Raw genomic sequence first — 18,974 nt, 5'->3', positions numbered from 1 at the left:
GTCCCCTTCTAGAGAAATAAGCAACTTTGATGATGAATTATTCAAAATGGACCATGAAAAAGAATTGCTGAGAGCTGCTTGTTCACAGAGCAGATTTGAAACTGTTGAACTTTCCTTCCCACATATATCTGACACAAAATGTATGATCATGAAGTCATGAACAAATAATTATTTTTACCAAAATTAAAATGTCAAAACATACTGAGTCACTAAGTAGCCTTTTCCCATTTTACCAAAGTCTATGTATAGCACTGAATGTGGCATGTGACAATTCCATGCCTGAGAGCAAGTCTACAAAATCTTCCTTTGGCACCTGCTCTACTGAGTGCTACATTACTATCACTGCTTTTGTGATGCTCACATTGATTCCTCAGCATTTGAATATGAGCACCATAATTTTCAGCTACAAATTCCAAATCTTTCTTTTCCCAGATAGATCTGTCAGTAGCAGGATAAAATTCTGGATCCCGAAATAGTTTGCAGGTGAAACTAATATTTTCTAAGCACTTCTCAGGAATAAAAATAAAAAAAAAAAAAAAAAAAAAGCCTCTATCCTAAAGAAGCAAGATTTTAGCTTGTCATTGCACAAAGTTCAAAGAGTAGGAAAGGATGGACAAACATACTGTTAATAATAATAGATATTTACAGATTGAGACGAGTGCACAGAATTGCTTTGGCATATATAATAAACAAATCAACATCTCATTTTCATGTGTGACAACAAGTGCCAGTGATGACCTCAACAAAGAGAAAGAAAAAGCCACACTGACTCCCCGACTTTCAGGAAACCCACACCTTGTATAAAATAAATAAATAAGCAAATAAATCCCTCACCCATTTGCTTCAGATATACACCATTTCAGCTGAGACTGAGATCTGGTGGCAGATGCTTGGTACGGCAGCATGAAGAACAAAACTAAAAGGAGAAATGGGTTTCCCAAAAGAGCAGGAGGAATGGAAAAAGCCAGGGACTCAGCTTGGTGACCCGAGGCCAGGTGACAGCAGAGAAATGCTCATGCCTCTAGGTCAAGTCCTTCTTCCTGTGACTCAGCTGCAGCAGCACACACCTCCACCAGGACAAGTGTCCGAGCAAATCTACCATGCCAGCTCCTGAAACAGTCATTGCACGGGACCTCTGCAATTCAGTAGTGCTTCATGAGAGAGAGCGGGGCGGGGAAACTCAATAAAACAAGAAGACATTAAAAATGACAGATGAGAAAAAGGAAAGCAACTTGTTCCCAGGCCTATCCTCACATCAGTGAATTGCCGTCGCAGAAGACTGGCACAGATAAGCAGTGGCATATCTGATACACTGATTCTCCTGGTGATACAAGCCACCGGTGGTGAACCGATCCGCTCTGGTGCTGGCCGTGCTGGGAGTTACTTGGGAGGCTGTGGTCACTGAAAGGGAGCGAGTGTACGATATTTTAATAAACCTCTGCATGCGAGGAAGATGTACTGCTTGGATTTATCTGCATAGGCATGAAATACAGGGGAAATGGTAGGTGGAAGGAAACTGGTGGTGGTTTGTTCTCTAGCAGCCCTGTGCTGTAGTATGATAAGAGACTGGAGTCTACATCCTCACTGGCTTCTTTATCTTTTCTCTTTAAATGACATTCATATGTTAGTGACAATTAGTCATTTTCATCGCTCAGTACAGAAGTGATGTGCATGCCACATAACCACATTATTATGAATGTGACCATGTGAGTATGGTGTTAATAGTTGAAAGGCCTTGGTCTTCATGAGGTCACACATACTTACACTGTATGATTCTTGCCAGCATATATGACTTAGACAGATGAGACTGAACCATGCAAGAATGTGCATGAGCTCTTATATTCATGTGCAGTGTTTCTAATGATAGCAGAGTAGGATATTTTTTGTAATACTTCTAGCTATAGGGATCCTGTGTCCTGAGTGCACTTCAGTGCACTGTTCACAAGCATACAAACAAACAAACAAAACACAGAAAGCATTCCCTATTTTGCATCCTTTGGTAGTACAGCAAAGCTCAAAGTTGCTTGGTTTTCAAGCACACAGAAGACGTACCTGGGTTATCACCCAGATAACAGGTAAGAAACAGAACGGCCATCTGGTCGACATATAGTCTTCATGTATCCATCAAAGCTTTCTATACCATAAATCTCTCATGATTTTAAAGACAATGAGAAATATCCCATCAACGGTCAGTTAAAACACCGTGTATACCCACTCCCTCTGGAAGGAAGCAGTTTTTCGCATTGTAGAACTCTTGACATTTCTTTCTAAAAAATGATAAATAGACTTTCAAAAGCACAAAATACAAGAACCTCCAAGCAAAATAAAAAAAACTGTATAAACTGGGTGTCCACCTGCCTCTGCCTCAAAGGCTTGTCTTCTCTCCAATATTGGTTATATTCCCACCTTAACTCTGTCCAAATTGTTTCAATACTATGAGCTTTCAAAGAAGACATATTAGGATAAGTTCACTACTAACAGGAGGATAATTATTTCCCTTGTGACACAAGAAGACTAATTTGAATTTGTAGCAGTAAATTGAACGACAGCTGTGAATAAAAATGCAGAACCCTTGTCACTGAAACATACTCTGACCAGAGGGGCTGAACAATGACATGCTGGTGCAACAGCAAAACAGCTGGAAGCCATGTTTAAGGGGTTTTCAGAGATGAGGCAGCTCAGCATCCTTGTCCTGCTCTAAGCTGAATCCATAATCATTGGTTGCTGTCTCTTTTCAGAGGCAAACTACTTATGCCAAATGGACTTCTGCTCCTTAGGACTGCAAAGCCAAAACAATGTCTGGGGGAGACATATAAATTTAGAATTTTTTATCAAACCAATGTTAGTAATTCTGAGAGGTGAGATAAGGAACAATATTTGTCTGGTCTCTCAATATAACTGTTTTAAAACAGCAATACACATTATTTGTCATCATTAAAATACGCATTATTTCATTATTTGAAAGTACGTAAGTACATTTGGCCTACATCAGGTCAGAACTAGCTGTCTTGTGCATAGGAAAGCCAGTAGTGACAAACTCCATTATACTGGGTTGGAAATACACACAGTGGGGGAAAATCTTAGGTGCATCAGCTCAGGTATAATGGCATCTGAGAACACTTATTATTTACTTTGTACCTACACCACTGAGTATGAAGGATTTTACTCAATCACTCTATCGTGAGTATAGCACACAGAAGGCTTTTCTGTATTTTTTGCCTTATTGTGAATTCATTACCAAAATGGTGCTGGATTTCCGTGTCATTTTCAATACTGTGTGCCAAAAATAAATTTTCTAATTTAATCATTAGTGAAAAAGAAAGCACTGGGGTACCTACCCGTCACTGAAATGTACCTACTGACTTTGAACAGGCGTTTAGGATCCACAATCTGTAGGTTGCTTTTTTTTTCTTCAAAAATCCTACCCTTAGTCATCAAACCTATCCTGGTTTCAGAGATTCAGGTACACTTCTACTGAGATTAGAGATATATTATGAATTCATATAGGAAATTCAAAGCCTAATCTTGAAGAAGGTAATGTTAACCTAGGTATTGATACTTAACAGTATTAAGTGTTGCCAGAGAACTGGCAAGACTTCCAAGAGGCAAAATGTATCCCTGAGGGACAGTTCTGAACTACAGTCACTCTGCTATGTATTAATATTTACCTTAGCTTTTGAAATGGAGAATAGTGCATAAATGTCTTTATAGCCTGTTCTGATCTGAGCTTACTTTTCCAAGTGTCTCTGCTTCCCCATCAATCCCTCTCCATAATCTTTATTCCTAACTGAGAATGTTTCTGGCTGAAAATGTATCCATACAGTCGGTATCCTCCAAGCTCCAGTTTATTAGAGAATACAAATAAGCTGCAAGCCTTTAGGATTCATGTAAACCTACTAATACTCCCACACTGTCTGTGCTTTCAAATGCAAGGGAAACATTCCTTATCTGCAGCTGCAGAATATTAAAATGCAAAGTTGAGGGGTTTGATGGCACTTCTGCATTTCTGCCCTTTCATCTGTCCTTTATCACTCTAGCACTCATTTACTCACAGGAGGAAGTGACTTGCTGCCAAGGTAGATGTAAATTGTATCAGACAAGGGAAAAAAAAAAAAAAAGTTCATCAGTGTAGTGTAGGAAACAATTTCTGAAATGCAAAGTGTCACCAGAAATAAGTTTCTGTTGTCCCATTGCTGTTCCATTCCCATGACCTTATTCAAAAGGAGTAATAAAGCACATGGCTTTTTGCTACTTGAAATAATTTACAAATTTTAGGACGTAGATGAATTAATTTCTCACTGAAGTCTTTAAACCCAACAATCCTTGTATTTCATTTCTTAAATACAAAAAATAAAAAAAAAATCAAAAAAAAATCTGAGAACTAGAAATCAAAACATGTACTCTACCTATAAAAATGTGAGAGTTGGGAAACAATAAGTACTGACATAATTGGAAATATTGCCCTTAATTCCAATGTTCAAGATCTCACATTGAGTTTATTTCAACACACTTTGCAATTTCTACTTCTTTTTTTTTTTTTTTTTAATTTTTATTTTTCCCAGTTGAGTAATTTAACACAGTTACAAAGACTCTCACCCCTCTTACTTTGTAAAGTACAAAGAAGCTCCCAAACACTGACTCCACTGTGCTTTCAGCTGGCCACAATGTGTCCAGGTACACTGCCGGGTCAGGATGCTGTGCAGAAAATACCAGAAGTTATCTTCCTAGTAACGGCCCTCACAACACAGCAGGTCAGAGTTCACTTGAGAGTATCAGTGATATTTGATAGAATTCTTCATTCATTCATTGAAACTTATTGGCAGAAATCAAGCCAACCAGAAAAACAGATTAAACCCGGAAGCCATGAGTCTGGGTGACTGAATCTCAGCTGATTGCACTTCTCAGAGTGCCTTGCCTCTAGTCAGAGGCAGCAAGCACCAGACATAATCTCAAGATACTGGCAGAGAGAAAATCAGCGCTGCTAAAAAACCATACGGGGATAAGTGATATGCACGCACACAGGGTTGGCCTCTGGGATGCCTCATTTTAGCAGTAACTGGAGAACCTGTGTGGATTTCCCTTTACTGCACATATTCATCTTCTTGGCTGCATCAAGGACTCAACTATCACCCAGTCTGATTAACATTTATATCATAATTTTCACTTGTAGCTGTTATTGCAAAAAATCTGCATTGATATAAAATAGGAATGTCTTCATTGCAAATCTGGTGAATCTATAAAAATAATTTCCCTATTAGAAGGTTACTTAAAGGCAGATTTTTCCATTAAGCAATTTTCAATATAATGTCCACTTAACTTTAATTGACAGAAGTGAAATGCAAGCAAATGCAGATCACTTTATGGTCTAGTAAGTGCATATTAGAACTGGACGGGAACAAGGTTCTTCTTTCTTTTAGAATTAGGCAGCTACTTCTTTTCATCTAAAATATGAAGGAATTTCCAAATAAATCAACTAATCACTGTGCTTCCCCTGAAATTGTAAAAAACTGTTCACATGCCAATGCTTTCTCAAAAAAAGACCTATTCAAACATCTTCCACTGTATATGCTAAGGCACAGAGTCTCGTGTGTGTGCATGCACACGCACAGAAGCAGTGCTGCAAGGTTGAAGAAGTCTGTAGGTTACATTGGTCTCTGTTCCTAATGGCAGTCATTCTGGAAGGCACTTCAATCTCTCTTTTTTATTAATAGGTATAAAATCAATTTTTCTAATAGCAATAACCAAATCCCAACTGAAATATTCCTTAAGACACATTTATACCTTCAGAAGAAAGCTCTTGTCAAGCTAATAGGAAATAGGTAGTACCTATTCAGTTTTTAATTTTATTTTTTAAAGCCAGGTAAATATCAAACCTTAGTTTGCTTATCTAGATAAAATTTATTTGAGAAATGCAAATGGAATAGTGATACCTTCACAGCTCCCCAGTGATGCTATTGCAATCTTACTAGTCACTCCGAGAATCAACAGGACCCTGATTTTGCTCCCTGTGCTCAGTTCAGCATCACAGACATGAATAGTGCAAGTAAACTTGGTGGGGAAATTAAGATCACTCAGGACTGTGATAGAAATGTTGCATTAAGAATAGCATTAAGAATTGGTACTTATTAGCTCTATTTTATTGGACTTTGCAAAATCTCTATCTGCCCCCCATTAACCAATAAGGCCTGAAATGTAACCTGCAAGGGATTTTCCATGGGAAATTTCCACCAAGTGCAGACAGTCCTGGGTGTCCAGAGGCTTCCTGGACTGTCTCTCTGTCCTCATGACTTCTACCGGAGAACTGGAGTTCTTCACCTCCAGGCTGCTGTGCACTATCATACTCTTAATAGTTTTGGATTCAGCCTTTTAAATAACAAACTGATTTCTTTTTTAATACATTTTTTGTTTGTCATAAGATCTTCATCCTATTACCTTCTAAATATATAAGTTTATGAAACTTCGGAAGTTCCTCTTATCTGTGTTAATATGACTTTTCTGCAAATTTCCATTGACCTCTCATTCTGTCTTTCAGCTTGTGTATTTATTTCCATCCATGCAAAATGAATGTAAAAAGCTATTATTCTTAATTGTGATTTATTCTTATAACTCACAAATGCAAATTAGTTATAGAGTGTAAAATAGCAAAGAAGGATTATTTTGTGATTGTTTCTTTCCTGCAAAAATGGTATTGTCTGGCTCATAGTAAATGAAGGATGACATTTACATCTTCACTCAAAATCCACTCAACAGGAAACAATCATTTCCAAATATGCTTGCCTATACTGTCTATGGTATATCTATTGTTTTTTTGCCTATGAAGTTTAGAGTTGTAGCTTAAAAAATGGATTCTGAAAAAAATCATTAATAAACTGCATCAGAACTACATGCAAGATATAATGCACCACAAGTGTTTGCTATATATTCTACGTTTCAACCACCCAGCAGGAAAAAATGATCTGCAGGGTTGTTACTTTCTCTACGCATGGGTGAGATTTGCCCTCCTGTGCGAGCCAAGACAAAGTAAACAAGGATAAACGAGGGATATACTTAATAAACAAGAACTGATAATATATATCCACTAGCTTTCCTGCAACCAGGGAATGATGAGGACAACTGGCGATGTTGCAATTCACCACTGGACGAATAGCGATGGTTTAATTCTGAACTATGTGCAGCAGCCAGGGAATGGACGGATGACAGCCAGCCTGAGTGCAGGGAACCATCCCGAGCACTGGGAAACATTCAGCTCCTGAGTGCTCTGCAGCTCAGCCCTATTTATGTCCTCTGCTCTGACCTGCGGACAGAGCGAGTTGCACCCTCGCTGCCATCCATACAACCTCTGCAGGTCACAAGGATCTTGCTTGGTCTGTCAGATTTCAATTTACAATTACACTGTTGTTTATATAGAACGTATAAATCATTTGCAAGCAGAAGTTTGCATGCAGGTCTGTTGTGCAGCTGTACCATGTGATACATATGTGTGTATATATATACGTATATATAAATATATATACATAAATAACAGAGGTTGTGTTTGCTGTCTTGTACAGACCTGCCACTCTATGGATATTTCGAGTATTGTTAAAAAATAATTTATGGTTATATTGCTCAATGGTTGTTTTCCACAGTTTTTTGACTATATGCAGGACTCCCACATACTTTTATACCCATAGTCATGTTTGATAGACATCTTCCAAGACTTTGATATGTCTTCCTTTGGCAACAATTTTAGAAAACAGTTATTGACAACTGGTCAGTTCTACTGTATTGTTATTCAAACCAAACCACCATCCTTATCAGAGCTGTGGGGACAAAACCATAGAACCCTTATAACTTTAAGGTGGAGCACAATACATTTCTGAAGAAGATTAGCCGATGGAAACAGGAATGTGTGTTAGATCATCCATGATGTGACCCTCACACTTGTGGCCCTAATTAAAATATGGTCTTCATTCAGAAAAGCATTTAAGTACATTCATCATACACCCACATTCTTAAGTTCAGTTAAATCTGCTATGTTTGTAGAGAATATGCATCCTGTAGAGCACTGCATTCAGCTCTGGGGCCCCCAGCACAAGGACATGGACCTGTTGGGGTGAGTCCAGAGGAGGGCCACAAGGATGATGAAGGGGCTGGAGCACCTCTCCTATGAAGACAGGCTGAGGGAGTTGGGGTTGTTCAGCCTGGAGAAGAGAAGGCTCCAGGGAGACCCTAGAGAGGCCTTCCAGTACCTCTAAAGGGGGGCCTACAGGAAAACTGGGGTGGGACTCTTTGTCAAGGGGTGTAGGGATAGGACAAGGGGTAATGGTTTTAAACTAAAAGAGAGTAAACTTATATTAGATATGAGGAAGAAATTCTTTACTATGAGGGTGGTGAAGCAGTGGAACAAGTTGTCAGAAAAGTCATGGATGCCCCATCCTTGGAAGTGATTAAGGGCTTTGGGAAACCTAGTCTAGTGGCAGGTGTCCATGGTAGTGGGGGTGGAACTAGATGACCTTTAAGGTTCCTTCTTCCAACATAAACCATCTATGATTCTACGATATTTCTATCAGTCTACTGAACCAAACTCACTCTCTGTTTTTTATGTTGTTGTTTTTATTTTTTTTTCCTTAACCTCTCCTGCAGATCCTCTCCTGTAGTTCAGTAAGGACTGGAAAAGAATACTAGAGGAAAAGGTATCTGTTGAAAAAATAACTGAAGAAGTTATTCCTTTTTCCTGATGACCACACTGTGACCATTTACTAGCCCTGACAACGCATAGTGGGTGTGAATCACTTTGACCTTTCAGCACCAGCTTCTGCAAGTGGCTGGCTCTGCGGGCCAACATGTGCATGCTAAGAAGCCATTCCTCAGTGCCACATCCTCTCCTGACTACTTGGCAGTAGTTTTCTCAAAACAGCAAATGGAAGGAGATCTGGGGAACCAAATAAAGCTGGTTCTAACACTACCACTGCATGAATCCTGGTGGAGGTCCTTCAATCATCTGTTGCAGGATCGCAGGATGACAAGACAAGATCTACAGAACAAAGAATTCAACAAATCCTACCAAGTCAACTATTGCTCTCCTGAATACCTCAAAAACCTCCCTCTTCTTCACAATTTTAGTAGGTTACCTGAAAGGTACTGGCCTCATGTCTCCAATGTAATTAATGTCTCCAATGAAATAAACCTCTTGAACTTACAGGAACCCCAGCTGCTTCCAGACCCCAGCACTTGCTACACCTTGGCCATTCAGTGGAAAATGTTTTCTCTCTGACTTTCAGTATCATCGATTTATACCACAGCTATTTAGAAACTACAATTTAATTTACATATAACTTTGCAGCTGATGGTAGAGCTTCAAAATGGTAATGTATAACCTATGAAAAAATACTGGCTACAACTAAAGACTGTTGTCATTTTCTACCTCAGTGAATAATGCTAAGTGCGGCTTCCAGGTATCCCTGAGGCCACAATTAATGAGTGTCTTACAGGCAAAGGGTAAAATGTACCTGGAGTTCTAAAATTAGTCTGACAAACAACTTTCCCAGTTATGGTGAAGTTTTCAGTATCTTGCAAGAAACTTCAAAAACAAAATATGGACTTATCAGTGTAAAAAAGGTAGAAATAGCATGACTTTGAGCAGAGAAAGCTTTGAAGAACTATCGTGATAGAATGGTTGTGTCAGCTCAGTACAGACCATGGATAAAACTGAGCATGAGACACCCTCCCCCCCTTTTTCTATTTTTTTTTTTCAGAACTGTTACTCTTTTTGGGGTTAGAATAAGAAGCCAAGAGTTCAAAATTTTTTTTGTTGTTTTGCTTTGGAATCCAAGAAGGTTTTCATTTTGGCAATGCAGAAAAAATATGCCAGTGTCAAAACATTTTGATAATTTCATACAGTGTTCTAAATATTTAAATTAAAAAAAAAAAGACAGCAGTAGTCTACATAATGCATTTTGACATCTTTCTCACATCTAACATTTCAGTAGAATTGCCGTATTCCAAAGGAACTCTTCTATTTCCTGAAAAACATATTTAGCAGTGGAAATTTCTGTACCAGAAGCTTTCTGACCAGCTCTATTTATAAGGCTTATAGATGTGAAGTTATTTGCTGTTCTGCTGAGGTGCAGATACAGTCTCATTAGTAATGTTCAAAGTAGAATTTCTCTCAGTCACTTTTCTGAAAGACATTGTATCAAGCGTCAGGTATTTTTCTATCAATCACTACTGCAGTACTGACCTAAAGGGCTGTGAAGGAGGCTCAGGAGAGCAAGCTGAACTACAAGAAGACACAGGGTGTCTTTTGGTCCTCTAAATAGTACACCTGCCCAAACTGAAGGATCGGTTCAACAGCACTCATTTTTGATCCGTCTGAAGAATTAGAAGAACCATTTTCAAAGGAATTAAAACATCAATGGTTCAAAGATACTAAACAAATCTCTGATATGATAAACAGGAGTAAACAATTCTGGCCAGTGTCGGAATCAGTTATAAGGTTATGCTGATTTTATATATATATGTGTTATTAGAAACTGTTAACATGCAGTGTATGGAATTCAAGTAGAGTTCTACAACTATAAATCAAATTCATTCACATAATTCTCACTTGGATTATAATTAAAACTAAACCTTTCTAACCTTAGATAACTAGCTGAATCTGAAGTTTTTCTAAAGCCCCAGGGTTTTGGGGGGTTCTACACTAGCAAACTGTTTTGTTTTTTTTTTTTCTATTTCTGACAATGATTATATGACTTTGCAGCAAAGTTCCTCATGATATAATTTTCAAGGTTTTAAGGCTGGTTTTCACCCTGAGCTATTGTCCACTGTATACAAAAAGTGCTTAGAATTCCAGACATCAAGATGGCTCAAGGTGAACATCAAACTATAGACTTTCATAAGTGTTGTTTTAAGATCTTGGCTTTTAACTGTTTTGTACCTCAGTTGATCTATCAACTGAGTAGATTTTTTTTTTTAATTGGCAAGATTATTCTGAACTGTCACTAATTATTTACAAGTGCATGAATCACAGAATCATAGAATCATAGAATATCCCGAATTGGAAGGGACCCATAAGGATCATCGAGTTCAACTCCTGGCACCACACAGGTCTACCCCAAATTTTAGACCATGTGACTAAGTGCACAGTCCAAATGCTTCTCAAACTCCGACAGGCTTGGTGCAGTGACTACTTCCCTGGGGAGCCTGTTCCAGTGAACATGGAAGCCTCTGTAGTTAATTTTTCATTTCCTGAACTCTCAATGAGTTTTTAACTTGTCTTTCATTTTTTTTTATTTTCTACAAACAATTCAAACTACTCTTTCCAAGCAAGCATCAAAAATACTTTCATAAAGATTTAAAACCTTATTTTAAAATCCAGCAGAGTTTTAATAAGCACCACCATAGAAGTCATGGACAACCTCTTGCAATGAAGCAAGGCGTAACGTGGCTAATCTTTTGAAGCAAGATAATGCTCAAATATTGTGGCAATTGATTTTTTTTTTTTTTGACAGAACATGTTTCCTACTGTAAGCAACTGCCCGGGTCCTTGAAACCCCTGCTCACCCATATTTAGCAACCTTGCCAGCTTGACAGATCATTGTGTTGGAGCTCTGCTTTATATCCAGAAAGAAGTGTTTTCCTCAGACTGCCACATTTCTGCAAGGCAACGCTACGCTGGCATCCAGCCATCTCTGTTGGTGGCAGGTAGAGAGCCCAAAGCTGATCCCTTGTGGACACTGAGTCACAGAAATGCGGACTTGATCTGATATTGGAACATCTTTGCACAAAGGATGAACTCCAGCATGTTCTGGAATACATCATGGACCTCTAAGCGCTGCTCTGCAAATGCCAGTGGCAAAGAGACGTGAGACTTCTCATGGGTAGGAAGCAGCATGAGGAGGAGAAGCATGGCTGCGCTCTTGCCAGCTTCCATCACCCAGTGGGAAAGCACCCCATTCAGGCAGCCTCATACTCATGTAGGATTTGGGTCCAGTTATAATGGCAATAGAAGTTTGCCAGAGAAAAGTCAGTTTGTCAGTTATGTAGACACAAACCACTCTTTTTCATGAATTCTTTCATTTTAGGTTTAGTTTCTAAGCTTAAATTAACAGGAATAAAACTACAAAACAACTTTGAGAATTTAAGTATGAAGCACACATCTAGCAATTTATTTTGAGGCCTGATCTTACTCATTAACGTTTTAAAAAGTGCAAGAACATCTCCAGGAATGTCAGATTTAGTATTAACACCCCTTATTACACCCACTGCCTTAGTTCATGGACTTAGCGAAACATACTTTGGTGCGTTATCAGTACATCATTTTTTACTAAAAACTTGGTTAAGCGTATACCAATTTCTTCCTAAGCAATGAAAGAAGACATCATTCCTCAGTAAAACTTATTCCTCTGCCAAACTTTCCCTTTTCTGGTTTGGCAGTAGATATGTACAAAACAGATCACAAGCTTGACCCTTGCCAGGGATCAATATATTGTCCATTTACCCATTTATACAAACAAATACACGCAATCCTACTTGATTAAACAAATAGGTTTGGGAAAGTTAAAAGTGCATCATAACAGGAGTCAAGAGAGAAAAGTTTAATATTATTAATTATGGGTGGTATTACTACCAATCCTGCACATCCATGTGTATGTAGATTTGTGGGGACTGCTGGGAAGAGAGCCTCTTTTCTCTCAGGATAGATCTTTAACTCCTGGTGGTTTATTGTCAGGGACAAGGTACTCAAGGCTAGGCATATCAGTTAGGAGTGAAGACATGCATGTGACAGCATGTGTATACATACATGCATATACTTACAGCTTTTGTTAAATGTCTTTTGGGTGATTATGGAATATTCCTAAAACTAGAACATGAAAGTTATCACATTTTTTTATGTCTGGCATCATTTTCTTGTACCATTTATACACACCAGATTTTTATATATTTTTGACAGTCATTTTTATAATGTATGAGTGGAATGGGAAATAATTAGGAAAAGTAATCAATGACATCAAACTACATGTAGTCATCGAACTACAACTATTATGTAAGCAATGCAATATATATACCCTTGAGTTTCTACTACATCATGTATTAGTTTTATGTGCTTTAGAATTAGAGTTCTAAATTCCTCTAATTTAAAGCAATACCAGTGCTCTCCTATACCATGTGGTTAGCCCTCTCCCTTCATAAGGATGCCAGCTGCAGAGGGATTCCTTACTTGCACCCTGAGAAATAGTTCCAGAGTATTCCCCACCCAGGCACAAGAGGTGTGTCTGGTGTTGGGAAATAACTGGCTTTTCTCAGGTTGTTACTTTTCAAGGAATGGGTACCCCTCTCAGCACTACTATCACTCTCATCTGACTCAGGGAAAGCAGCAGCTGGAACCACATCCCTGCACAAGTAAGGAGGCAGCATTTTTTTGGAGTTTCAGTCCTTTCTGCCTTGAGCACCTGGTTAGTAACAAGCTAATCTTAATATATGATTTTAGCAACGCTGAGGAAGAAGCAATTTACATCCCCAAATTCCTTTTTCACATGTATGCTTGCAGTTGCCTGAGGAAAATAATTTAATTGCACCAGCTGTACAACACCAAGCGAAACCTGCAAATCCCATATATACTTTGAATAAACTCAGGAGCTGGGCTGTAGGATATTTTGCACTATCTTCTTTCACAGCAACTGAGTTAGCAGATATGTGCATTTCCTAGATGGTGGTGGAAATGCTATATACAAAACCTAAAAGCTTCCCATTCCTTTTATAGAGTGCCAACCGCCGAGGATGTTTGTGGAAAACAAACAAACAAAACAAGCAAAAGCAGAAGTGCTGAGGGCGGCCTGCCCCCTTCACTTGAACACTCCTCTTGGTTTGCTGCCAATGTCTCTTTTTCTTTTTCCTCTGCCCCTGTATCTCCATCTGAGATCCCCAAGGGCTCTTCAACAGAATCCCTAAAGCTTCTCTCATCTTCTCTCATCTTTTTTGTAACCATGCAGGTTTGCACAAAGGATTCCCTGGCACAAAAAGAAACCAGTCATACTTAGCAAGCTTTTTTTTTTTTTTTTTAATTGGCTTTCCTGCTAACAGTTCCCCTTTACAGACACAATTCTCAGACTGCAATGTACAGGTAATGATTGTTTGGAGAGTAAAAATGTTTATACTGATATTCCATGAAATTCTAGGATAACATTTGATCAGCATATAATTGATATTTCTATCACGGTAATACTTATGATTCAACTTTGCCTGGAAATTCTACTTGTAACAAACAATGACAATTAAACAGCAAGAAACCAGAGCTAAGTGAAATGGGAACTCTCCCTTCCTGCGTGAACTTCTCACATCCTAAAATTTAATTTTGGCCCAACTTCAAACCTGTGCTGCAACGAATTAGAGTGCTTTGCACCTATATAAGACAGTATTATGTCATGCACTCTCTCTTCAAGTTCTGATTTAATTTCTGGCTATGCTAGAGATGTCTCAATATTCACAGCTAAGAAATTTCAAGGACATACTGAGCCCAAGTAAAAATAAAATTGGCTCATGTAGTGAAATCTCCCTTAAAAATCCATACTGATTTTTTTGCCAAGAGAAGACCCCTTCAGAAAATGAAAAATATTTCTACTTCTTCCCTATTTTTTCTTTCAGAAAAAATAATTATCTTCTTCTAAATTCCCAACTAGCCAGAATACAAACCCAGATATTAAGTATTTGAATTAGAAAACTCTTGGATCTGAACATGTAGTTTTGCATATTTTATACATAAAATGCAAACACAATACATGTATAAAATCTGGTTCTGACAAATGCTTAGAACCAAATTTCATAGTAAAACATGGTACACCAGAAATATTAAGGTTATTTTTTTCCCAATTTTTAATGAATCAGAATCCTCAAGGCCAGACTGCAAGGGAATTGTGGGCAAAAGCTAAAATAATGGAAAGAAAATGGTTGTTAAATCATTCCCAAGGAACACTGCATTGGCTGCTCTCCTCTACCACACTTGTGCAGGAACTGTTAGTCCCTGCACATTACAAAACTGCTTCCCAGGAGCACCTTTTGAAAAACCCATTGGTGCTGATATGAAAAATTTCCTATGCAATGACTTGTGCAACTGTCTATGCAAAATTCACCTATGCAACTGATTTTGAGTTCACTGATGGAATATCAATGACTAGTCTAAGACTAAAAGTACAGAATCAGAGTAATTGTAAAAGGAAATTAGGGGAACAAAGTAGGAAAAAAATATAAACATCATCCTTTTGAGAAAGTTATTTTAATAACTTTTTATTTATATAAATATTTAAACATTTAAGTATTTGCTATACTTCAAGATCACATTCATTTGAAATATTAACTATCCAGACTAACCTGGTAGTTCATAATATTAACCCTGAAGCTTGGAGAAGTTATAATAATATATTACTTTGGAGAGAGTCTTTCATCTTTTGATGTATTTCCTTTAAGTCTGAATGAATCTTATCTTGGTAGTAGTTTTTAACAGGTGAGCTGAAAACTCCACAAGAAAGAAAAGATTTCAGGCTTAAGGTTTCGTAATTGATTCTATGGCAGTTGACAACCTTAACACTTTAAGCCTGCTTGGGAGTTATATGCCTCACACTACTTCAGCAATAATGTTACCTGTTGCAGCAAAAGGAGAAGGATCTGTCAAGGTTCTGAAGTTTTGCCGTATAAAGAAAAGAATACAAAAAAATTACATGACTCAGAGATTTTTTTCATACAGGTATGGTTTTATCCTTTAGTTATAAATAAATTTCAGTTTACTTCATGACACACAGCCTTATGGACATTTCTGTGTTACTTCGTATTTTTCTGAAAAAGACTGAAGGCTGAAAAATCACAGTTCGATACAGTACCACAGTGCAATAGAAAGTTTTGTTCCAGCGAACCTGATCTTCACGAAATACATACAAACTTAAGATCAAAGAAGAAAAATAGAAAAGTATGAGGAATAGGAGTCCTTGAGTTATGAGAGTGAGGAAACATACAGTTTAAGTGAAATGACAAATGAAGGAAAAACACTTAAGATACTCAGGGACACCAAGTAATTTTGGAAATCTTATCAGAATCAGTGAGATATTATTACTCACATCGGCTTCAGTGAAATTATTCCCAGGAACTGGGTAGAAGGGTCTCAGGAATAATGCATACGCTGACAATGTGAGCAAAAAAAATCACAATGTAGCTTCAAGGAAGGGAGGACTATATGTAATGTTGTAAAAAGGGTACATAATTTTGTATGAGGATGAGGGAAGATTTCCTGTCACCATGAACTAACAGCCTGTAGGACATATTTGAATCTCTGAAGGAAATTCTTAAAATGCTGACGACTAAACTGGCAAATGGAAAGGGAAGTACTGTAAAGAGAAACTCCTATTAGCAAGGATATGGGCTAGAGTGTCCCACAAGTTTTAACTGTCTATAGCTTTTACTAGTTTGTGAAAATAGGATTTTAATTTAATCTGAGAGAAGTTTATTTGGCATCTAAATATTTCATGATGGAAGAAATTAGTACTAGAGGAATGAAATACTTTTGTTCAGTGCTACTGAAGAGTATGAGAATATGTTTACCTTTCCAGATCAGATGTTATGTGTATCAGGAACAACTGAAATGGAAAAAGCTCACTTCACAACGTTCACACCTGCAACTCAATAAAAATGTGATTACAGGTTTTAAGGTTTTGTCTTTTGAAGGTCTCATCTACAATAAAAATAAAGTTTTACAACCTCTTTTGACATATGAATTGCATTTTTTGCGCCCTTTGTGCTTCTAGGATCTTGTCAGTGTTCAATGACAATGAAAAGTACTTTTGTTTTTCCTTTATTTTTCTGTAGTCCTTTATAGTTTGCTTGCATTCATGCAGAAAGTACTAATAACAGTAATTTGAGTAATTGTTCCCATGAATGATGACTTATTGCTCATGGACTCCATCCAGCATAAAAAATTCATGTTGCTTAGAAAGCTACAGATGCAGCTTGTGCAGCGGGATGACCAGGTGGAAACATGAAGCTCTGCTGAAACAAGAGCTCAACAATGACCATGATGAGAGCTGAAGGACTTCCGTACCAGGAGCAGCGTTGTTTACGTGCTATTATTTTCAACTATGTCTACTGATGAAGATCTGTGCTTAATGAACTCTTACTATCATGCTACCCCCATTTTTTTATTCTAAGCTTGTCTTTTTCTCTCACCTGAGGCTGAACAATGAAGCTGCTGTGCCAAACCTCAGGAAAGAAATCAGAAAAAAATATATAACATTATTTGACTGGTGGAAGTGGGAAGTTATTGAAAACCTGTTTCTGCCACAGCTTGATAACCAAGGGAGAGCAGGAGGTGAAGATGTTAGCTCAGTAAGACAGAGATGCTGTTCATCTGTCTCAGGTGAAGTGAAAGAGTATGAACTGAAGAGTCACACCACTGCAGGGGGTGGCTCATCTCGCTCCTGCTGTTTTGGGCACACATCCACTGTCTGGATGGTGGGAGGCTGTGAACGGGTGAAAACTCTGCTTTTCCATCAGTTCAGTCAAATGTGGAGCATATACATCCTGGGCAACCTTGAGTTATACTTCAATTTGTCAAGACAAAGATTTAGACAACAAATACATTTTAATTACTAGTTCTGGAGGTTGCTTTTTTTTGTTTGTTTTGTTTTGGTTTTTTTTTTGAGAACAGTTATTGAAATGACTTTGCAAATTCAGCGAAGAAAGAAATTCTTCTGTCAAGTAAGCAATAGTCAATAAAAGTAACTACAAGGAAATATTGAAACTCCCAGTGTATCGGTCTTGTTTCATACAGCTCATCTTCAAAACTAAAGCACAAGCAATATTGAAGGGAACTACTGAAATGCACCTGTACTAGTAAAACTACTGCATTAATGAGAACTTGATCAACTGTGCTTTTCTGTTGTAAAAAGCATTTGAATACAAATATTATGAGCTACAGCAAGACAATTTTTTTTCTGAGTTCATACTGATTAAAATAAAGAAAACAGTCTACTTATAGAGATTATCTCTAATTGCTCATAATGCACTTGTTTATAAATACTACAGAGCTAAATTTGGAAAGTAAGAAGGAAACGCGTTGTGTGTCAAGGTAAAGTCTCTATTGTGTCTTCTACATGAAAAATATACATGCTAGAAATAGATAACTGCTGTAATGACGCATTTTTAAAATATTTTCATCCTTAAAAAACTGCTGTGAACAAGGTATTTCCTGCGTTAGCATATCCAAAAAATCTTCAGCGTCAGGTAAGTTTTGTTACCCTGACACTCCTATTGGTGTTTCCCCTCATTAAAGTATGCCATTATATTGTATGTTTAATTGTGGTTCTTCATAGTAAAACAATACTTAAAAAAAAAAAAATCGTAGTTTTCACTTTGTATTTCTTCTCAGTATATACAAACCAAAAATCACAAAAATATCTTTCTACTTTGGAGGCTGCATTTTGAGGGCTTTACATTTATAGCCAAATCCTGAACAAAGATTTCCTTCTCTGCAGAAAGACATTTTTCATTTGTGATGATTTTTATTGTCGGTTTTGTTAAAAACTTTCATCTTAGTCTTCCTTTACACATTTTGTTCACCAAGTAAAAATGGATTTATACTACTGAAAATGACAGGCTTCTTCTATCCTAGTGTATAAACAAGTTGCTAGCCTAATTGGAAATATCCTTTAAAAAGAAAGTTTGAGATACAAAGTCCCTGCAGGAATCAATTACAAGTGCAAGCTACTCACAAACTGGGAGAAAAACAAAAACAAAAACAAAAAAAACCACGAAAGACCCTACTGCAAATACTGATGATGGTAGAACAGTGGAATTTGCTTGTGGAAAACAGTTATAAGAAAATATTCAATCCTTTCTGTTAAAGCAGACTGATTTTTTTATTTTATTTTTGTATTTTATTTTATTCTATCTTAATCTTTCTTTGTGAAACACTGGAGAAGGAATGTATTTATTCATGACCAACAGTGTCA

At 37.5% G+C, this 18,974-nt stretch overlaps 1 protein-coding gene across 24 annotated transcripts in view; it reads right to left on the bottom strand.

Annotated features, from left to right (window-relative positions):
• CHRM3 (cholinergic receptor muscarinic 3) overlaps window positions 1-18,974 on the bottom strand; it is a 282,178-nt gene that overhangs the window by 26,279 nt on the left and 236,925 nt on the right. The window contains exon 1 of one of the 24 annotated variants that reach the window (XM_083831951.1): window positions 835-15,248. The exons of the other annotated variants lie outside the window; for them this stretch is intronic. Coding sequence (XP_083688077.1) covers window positions 835-905 — 71 coding nt within the window. The 5' untranslated portion in view covers window positions 906-15,248. Of the gene's footprint in view, window positions 1-834; window positions 15,249-18,974 lie in introns of those variants that run through there. 24 annotated transcript variants of the gene reach the window in all.

This window comes from Anser anser (assembly GCF_964211835.1).
Source record: "Anser anser genome assembly, chromosome: 3".
NCBI lineage: Eukaryota > Metazoa > Chordata > Aves > Anseriformes > Anatidae > Anser > Anser anser.
Note: the sequence above shows the minus strand (reverse complement) of the source record. Positions and strands in the feature narration are given on the sequence as shown.